Below are 7,976 nucleotides of genomic sequence, written 5' to 3'. Positions count from 1 at the left end.
GCAGAATCCTCACCTCCACAGCCCCATGTCCCTCTGCTCAGTCCTCCTGAGACTGAACCCCTGACCTAGGGGAGAACGACCCCTTCCCTGTGCCCCCCACTGAAGCTCCTGTCCTGGGGAGCTCAGGTGTCAGGAGCCTCCGTGTCTCCCCTCTGCACAGTGACTCCTTGAGGACAGTGTCTGCCTCTGCTGTGTTGACTTCGTTGTGCAAAGAGGAGGTGCCCACTTCATTGCTGCTGAGAGAGGGAGGAGAGGCTGCCTGCTCACCTCACCTGCAGCCTGGTCTCTCATGGCCCTGAGTTCCACCTTTGGCTGGTATGACCTCCACAAACAGTGACAGCCACAGGGGTGATTCAGGGGTCTGGCCAGATGGTACCAAATTTCACCTTGCAGAAAATGTTACCCAAATGGAAGGGCAAGTCCGGGAAGCAAGAAAGAGGGTGGGCCCTGCATAGGATGGGAATCTGGATGAGTCTCTCACCCTCTCTGGCCTCAGGGTTCCCAGGAGTGGACATGGGGTGGTAGACGGTGGATCTCCCAGGACTGACCCGGCCCTGACAGTGTCTGCATGTGAAGTTCCTCCTCTGAGGAGGTCACTCTTCTGACTTCACCCCCAACCTCCTGCGGGACCTCCCCTAAGTTTTGAGCCCTCAGTTTCTGAGAGAAGAACCCTGAGGAACAGACGTTCCCTGGCGGCCCTGGCACCTCCAAACCCAGACATGCTGCTGCTGCTGCTGCTGCTGCCCCTGCTCCGGGGGACAAAGGGGATGGAGGGAGACAGACAATATGGGGATGGTTACTTACTGCAAGTGCAGGAGCTGGTGACGGTGCAGGAGGGCCTGTGTGTCCATGTGCCCTGCTCCTTCTCCTACCCCAAGGATGGCTGGACTTATTCTGACCCAGTTCATGGCTACTGGTTCTGGGCAGGAGACAGACCATACCGAGACGCTCCAGTGGCCACAAACAACCCAGACAGAGAAGTGCAGGCAGAGACCCAGGGCCGATTCCAACTCCTTGGGGACATTTGGAGCAACGACTGCTCCCTGAGCATCAGAGACGCCAGGAAGAGGGATAAGGGGTCATATTTCTTTCGGCTAGAGAGAGGAAGCATGAAATGGAGTTACAAATCACAGTTGAATTACAACGTTAAGCAGCTGTCTGTGTTTGTGACAGGTAAGGCACGGGCTCCAGGACAGGCCACAGGGGAAGGTCATGGGGGGCTGAAAGGCAGGGCTGGGATGGGGCCTGGGAGGGGGTTGGGATTGAAGCAAGTCGGGCTCCAGGGAGGAGCTGGACCAGAGCTTGAGCTTCCTCCAGGGCTGCACCTGAAATACCTCCTCCTGATCCTGTGTCCCCATCTTCACCAGCCCTGACCCACAGGCCTGACATCCTCATCCTAGGGACCCTAGAGTCTGACCACCCCAGGAACCTGACCTGCTCTGTGCCCTGGGCCTGTAAGCAGGGGGCGCCACCCATGATCTCCTGGATTGGGGCCTCTGTGTCCTCCCCAAGCCCCACTACTGCCCGCTCCTCAGTGCTCACCCTTATCCCAAAGCCCCAGGACCACGGCACCAGCCTCACCTGTCAGGTGACCTTGCCTGGGACAGGTGTGACCACGACCAGGACCATCCGACTTGATGTGTCCTGTGAGTGCTGGACCAAGACGCCCGGGTTCCTCATGGGTTGGGAGGTGTTCCTGAGGGCAGGGGATGGGGTTCAAGCCTGGACACTTGGTTCTGGGTCCCAGAATCTGGGCTGGGAGTGGGGTCAGGAGAATGCCAGCTCCATTTTCTCTGTATTTGCAACTCCTGGGGAGACAGGGCCAGTGTCCCCAGCCCTTATAGTAATGTGGGTCTTCATGTCTTTCTGTCCCAGACCCTCCTTGGAACTTGACCATGACTGTCTTCCAAGGAGATGCCACAGGTAGGACGGAGCCCCCTCCCTGGGGTTGGGGGAGCAGGGCCTCCAGTTCAGGATGGGGCTGGGTCTCTCCTCATCCTGGACTCACTTTGGGAAACAGAGCTACCATTGCACGTGAGCCCAGGGCACAAGAGCCCACATCTCCAGCCCGCGTGGCCACCTGAACTCCTGTCCCCATCCTGTCCCTACTCCCCTCAGACTCCTCCACACACCCCTTCCTTGGCCCCACAGCAAGGACAGGGCGACATTCACACAGCCGGACCAGACTCCTGTTTTTTTGGTTTTTGTTCGTTTTTATTTTGGGACCAGACTTTCAAGTTTCTTGTCAGGCATCTCCTGAATACTTCCTCTGTCTGATCTTTCTATTTTCCCAGTAGTTTCGATCTAAGTACTTCTGCACAGATGATACAGTCACATGGGCAGAAATTCAAAATGCACAGCAAAGTCTGTCCTCCGATGCCCATCCCCCCCCACGGAATTGACCAGTGTCCGTCCAGGCTGCCCTGAGTCTTGGTTTGTGCACCTGGAGGATCTCAGAGGTGGTCTGGCATAGTAGTGAGACTGTCCGCCCCCTCCTCTAGGACCGTGTGTGATTTCACTGCACAGATGGACTCTGACTTTGTGGCATCCCTTAAGGAAAATCATGGCACAAGTATCCTTCCGCAGAAGCTGTGCAGTGGATAGTCTTGTATCTACTTCCACAGGAATATCTAAGTGTATGGGATAAATTCCTAAAAGCGAAATATACCAGTGTCGTATGTTGTTTCTAATTTTGAAAGACTCAGTGAAGCTGTTCTCAATTAAAAGTAGACAAGTTTACATTCCCAACACCGAGCCGTGAAAGTGTGCATTTTCCAGCACTTCAATCTATGTCTGTGTATCAGTTCCTCTCACCCGTCTCTTTCTGTGTCCTTCCTCTCTCTCCAGATCCATTTGTCTCTCTGACCCTCTGTCTCTTTCTCTGCAGCATCCACAGCCCTGGGAAATGGCTCATCTCTTTCCGTCCTGGAGGGCCAGTCTCTGCGCCTGGTCTGTGCTGTCGACAGCAATCCCCCTGCCAGGCTGAGGTGGACCCGAGGGAGCCTGACCATGTGCCCCTCACGGTCCTCAAACCCTGGGCTGCTGGAGCTGCCTCGAGTGCACGTGGGGGATGAAGGGGAATTCACCTGCGGAGCTCAGAACGCTTGGGGCTCCCAGCACATTTCCCTGAGCCTCTCCCTGCAGAATGAGGGCACAGGTGGGTAAGGGAGGGGCTGGAGGAGAACACACCTGCCCCACCCTCATGGTCCACCCACTGCCCCGGAGCTTCAAGGGGGAGCTCAGCTCTGGTCTGTGCTCAGCTGTGAGGCCTGGAACTTCCCTGCGACCCAGAGCATCACTGTCCTCTCCCTGCCAGGAAATGGGTGTGGGGTGGAGAGGGGAGGAGTGGGTCTTGGAGGGGAGGAGCTGGGGCCCGGATAGATGTGTTTGGAAGGACGAGTGCCTTGCTTTGCAGTGCTTAGACTAGGATGAGGCACGTGAGGCACTTGCCTTGGCACCAAATTTAAGTAGCCAAAGAAAAATCCAACTCAGAAAGCAAGTAAAGTAATATTGCAATGCCATGATCTTTTGAAAAAAATAAAATTGAATGCAAAATGATTCCACAAGAACATAATATCAAAATTTTACATAAAGGCAAGACAAGCTGCATCCAGCACTCTCATGCCTCACTGGCCTCAGAAGTAGTCTCCTTTCCTCCCTCCCATTCCTGTTCTGTGTCTGGGAAGGAGAAGAGGGGAATGGAAGTCTAGGGCCCTGCAGAGAGTGGGAGGGGAAGAGACCCAGTTCTCCGTGATATAAATCCCCAAAGCAACTCCAATCCATCTGTAGGCACCGCAAGGCCTTTATCAGAAGTGACACTGGCGGCGGTCGGGGGAGCTGGAGCCACAGCCCTGGCCTTCCTGTCCTTCTGCATCATCTTCATCACGTGAGCATCGACCCTGGGGAGGGAGAGAGAGACCTGGGGCAGGGCAGGCCGGGAACAGAATTTCTGAAGCCAGAGCTGGAAGGACCTGGATGGGTCAAGAGCTTGGGGCAAGAATGAGCTCACAGGTACACGGTGAGCATTTCACGAGCGTCCTTGTTAGTGGGGCTCCACATCTGTAGCAACCTTGGGCCCCACCATCCAGGAGGCAGGAGTCTCTGTTTTCACCGTTGGGGTCTCTGGAACTGGACCACCACCGTTGCACCTCAGTCACCCCTCAAGCCCCCAGTAGGAAATACAGGGCAGGGGTTGGTCTGCCCACTGCACCCCGATCTGACCACACTGAAAGGCTCTCTGGTCTCTTCTCTCAGAGTGAGGTCCTGCAGGAAGAAATCGGCAAGGCCAGCAGCGGGCGTGGGAGATACAGGCATGGAGGATGCAAAGGCCGTCAGGGACTCGGCCTCTCAGGTGAGTGATGTGGGCATCTCCACACCCAGCATCCAGCCTGGACACCTCTCACAGGATGGCCCCCAGGATTGCTCTCTTTGGTATGGCCAAAGTCACTTCCTCATCTCCTCCTCCTTCCCACAAGCCAGCTTCTCCCACAGGACTCCCCATCTTGCTGACAGCATGGCAGTCCCTATCCCCAATTTTTCCCAGGCCAGACACTGAGTAGGAGTTATCTCCTCTGTCCTCCCTTTCTTCTCTATAGCCCCGATTCACCATCTCTCCTTCATTTTTCCTCCCCAAGAATAGCTGGCATCTCTTCTCCCTGGCCCCAGTCATCCTGACCCCTCTTATTATTTTTCCTATTGGTGGGACCTGATTTCTTTGACCGGCTTGTCCTCCTTATGCCACTAACCTGTGAGCTTCCCCAGGGCAGGTATCATGTCTCAATCAAGGCCCTGTAATTCTCTCTCATTTACCCTCTTTTTGCCCATCGTATATAATTTACTTGTAGATATTCATTTCTTATTTTTATTTTTTTCTCAAGGCAAAGTCTTGCTCTGTCACCTAGGCTGGAGCGCAGTGGGGCAATCTCGGCTCACTGCAACCTCTGCCTCCCAGGTTCAGGCAATTCTCCTGCCTCAGCCTCCCAAGTAGCCGGGATTACAGGCACGCGCCACCAAGCCAGGCTAATTTTTGTATTTTTAGTAGAAACGGGGTTTCACCATGTTGGCCAGGCTGGTCTCGAACTCCTGAACTCGTGATCCACCCTCCTCAGCCTCCCAAAGTGTAAGGATTAGGGGCGTGAGCCACCACACCCAAGCCGGTATTCCTTTCTTTAACAGTCATTTGTTGCCACCTCCCTCAATTAAAGACTGAGCTGCCACTTTGGGAGGCCAAGGCAGGAGGATCGCTTGAGCCCAGGAGTTTGAGACCAGCCTGGGCAACATAATGAGATCCCATCTCTACAAAAAAAATGCAAAACTTAACCAGGCATGGTGGTGAGTTCCTGTAGTCCCAGCTACTTGGGGGGCTGAGATGGAATGATCCCTTGAGCTCAGGAGGTAGAGGGTGCAGTGAGCTGGGATTGCACCACTGCACTCTAGCCTGGGCAACAGAGCCAGACTCTGTCTCAAAAAAACAGAAAACAAAACAAAACAAAACAAAAACAGTGAGCTGCAGGAGGTCAGGGCCCACACCTACCATGTCCATCACAGTTTATCCAGCACCGGCTCAGGGCCTCACACACGGAGGCCTCAGCAGGACTCCAGGCTTTGGGGTCAGAAGGAACAGACTGGATTGGGTCCTGCTGCAACAGGGAGTTCAGGCGCAGTGCTGACTGTTTCGACCTCAGTTTTCATATTTATAAAATGGAGATAATAATAATATCTTACTATGGAGTTGTTGCGGGAAGTTAATGAGATTAGTAAACACCAAATAGGTGCTCAGTAAGTGTTAAATAGTGGAGGAAAGCATGAAAGACACTTGGACAAAAATGCAGGTGGGATGAATGGAGGACGGATCTCCTAGGCCTCCTTCCTGGACTCTCCCTGCCTCATCCTGGCCCCACTGCTCTGCTCTGACTCCCTTCTGTCTCTCTGTTCAGGGACCCCTGACTACATCCTGGAAAGATGGCAACCCCCCAAAGAAGCCTCCCCCAGCTGTTGCCCCCTCCTCAGGGGAGGAAGGAGAGCTCCATTATGCAATCCTCAGCTTCCATAAAGTGAAGCATCAGGACCCGCAGGGACAGGAGGCCACTGACAGTGAATACTCGGAGATCAAGATCCACAAGTGAGAAACTGCAGAGATTCAGGCCTGTTTGAGGAATCACAACCCCTCCAGCAAAGAAGTCAGAGGCTGATTCTCATAGAACAAGAACCTCTAGAGCCCCACGCTATGCAGTAGGTCACCAGGGTTCCCTCCTCCTGTCTAACCAAAACTTGGACCAACGTCTCCCCTTTCCACCGCTACCCGGGACCCATCCCTGCCCCTAGCTTCTACTATCCACCATTCTCCTCTCGACCTCTCTGAGGTTGACTATTTTAGATTCCACATAGAGATGAGGTCATGTGGTACTTGCCTCTCTGTGCCTGGCTCATTTCATACAACAATATATCCCCTAGGTTCATCCATGTTCTCTCAAATGACAGAATCGTGCATTGAATATTCTTTTTTCTTTGAGAGATGGAGTTTCGCTCTGTTGCCCAGGCTGGAGTGCAGTGGTTCGATCTCTGCTCACTGCAACCTCCACCTCCCGGGTTCAAACGATTCTCCTGCCTCAGCTTCCCGAGTAGCTGGGACTACAGCCATGTGCCACCATGCCCAGCTAATTTTTGTATTTTTTAGTAGAGACAGGGTTTCACTATAAGTGGGCCAGGCTAGTCTCAAACTCCTGACTTCAAGTGATCTGCCTGCCTTGGCCTCCCAAAGTGCTGGGATTTCAGGCATGAGCCACCGCACCCAGCTTACACTGAATATTTTCAAGGAGCTAAAAGATTTTAAATGGTCTCACAAAAACAGAAAAATATTTGCGCAGATGGGTGTGCTAATCATTGTGACTTGATGGTTCCATGGTGTATCTGGGTGTGGAAATCTCACTGGGTCTGTCTCAAGGCCACTCAGCTACTCAGGGCTGGGCTGGAATTTAAAGCCTGTCCGGTTCTGAGGTCTCTTCTCTCATCTAGCACTGAGTCAAGCAATCAGCAGGCCGGGCACCCCTTGGCCATAAGTTTTCAGGAAATAAATTCCTTGAGGGCATTGACTTTTACAAAAGAGGGAGCAGCAATGGCCTAGAGTCTCAGGAACGAGACAGGTGCACTGAGGAGATGAAGGCCGGGACCCCCTGCCCAACCTGTATGGCGGGTCTGTACTTATTTTGTTTACCCCCAATTTAAAAATTTTTTTAATTGCAGGTTGTTTGTTTGATACGGTTTGGCTGTGTCCCCACCCAAATCTTATCTAGAATTGCAATCAGAATTATAATCCCCATGTGTTGGGGGAGGGACCTGGTGGGAGGTGATAGGATCATGGGGGTGGTTCCCCCATGCTGTTCTCCTGACAGTGAGTGAGTGATCACGAGATCTGATGGTTTTGTAAGTGGTGGTTTCCCCTGCTCTTCTCTCTTGCCTGCCACCATGTAAGATGTGCCTGGTTCCCCTTCTGCCATGATTGTAAGTTTCCTGAGGCCTCCCCTGCCATGTGGAACTGTGAGTCAATTAAACCTCTTTCATTTATAAATTACTCAGTCTCAGGTATTTCTTAATAGCAGTTGAAAACAGGCTAATACATTGTTCTTTGAAATTTAAAAATAGCATTAGCTTTTCAGTTGAATCACACAGCTCTTACGTGTGCCATTCCATGAGTTTTGCCAAACATCCACCCCTGTGTAACCAGCTCCTCAATCAAGGATAGAGAAATTTTCCTTCACTCCAGAAAGATCCTGGTGTCCTTCCCAGTCAATCTCTAGCCCTGAGAGCCACTACTTTCTGATTCCTATCACCAGATATTTTCCATGTCCCTTGAACTTCATATAATTGGCATCACCCAGTGTGTATTCTTGTGGCTTTTGTGTCTTTTGTTTTTTACTCAGTGTTGCCTTGTTGTTGTTGTTGTTGTTGAAGACAGAGTCTCACTCTGTCTCCCAGGC

At 52.6% G+C, this 7,976-nt stretch overlaps 1 protein-coding gene across 2 annotated transcripts; it reads left to right on the top strand.

Annotated features, from left to right (window-relative positions):
* The first annotated feature begins 719 nt into the window (after positions 1-719).
* On the top strand, positions 720-7,568 carry LOC129020342 (sialic acid-binding Ig-like lectin 8). 2 transcript variants are annotated; one of them, XM_054464527.1, is made up of 7 exons: positions 720-1,173; positions 1,368-1,646; positions 1,876-1,923; positions 2,888-3,157; positions 3,790-3,886; positions 4,255-4,351; positions 5,937-7,568. In XM_054464527.1, the coding sequence occupies exons 1-7, from the start codon at positions 720-722 to the stop codon at positions 6,123-6,125; spliced, it is 1,434 nt and encodes a 477-aa protein (XP_054320502.1). In that variant the 3' UTR covers positions 6,126-7,568. The 2 variants fall into 2 exon arrangements, with proteins under 2 accessions (XP_054320502.1, XP_054320503.1); XM_054464528.2 differs by lacking the exon at positions 1,368-1,646 and having other exon boundaries at positions 5,937-6,305.
* Positions 7,569-7,976: the final 408 nt, after the last annotated feature.

Source organism: Pongo pygmaeus, chromosome 20 (genome assembly GCF_028885625.2).
Source record: "Pongo pygmaeus isolate AG05252 chromosome 20, NHGRI_mPonPyg2-v2.0_pri, whole genome shotgun sequence".
NCBI lineage: Eukaryota > Metazoa > Chordata > Mammalia > Primates > Hominidae > Pongo > Pongo pygmaeus.
This window is presented reverse-complemented; position numbering and strand designations above follow the sequence as displayed.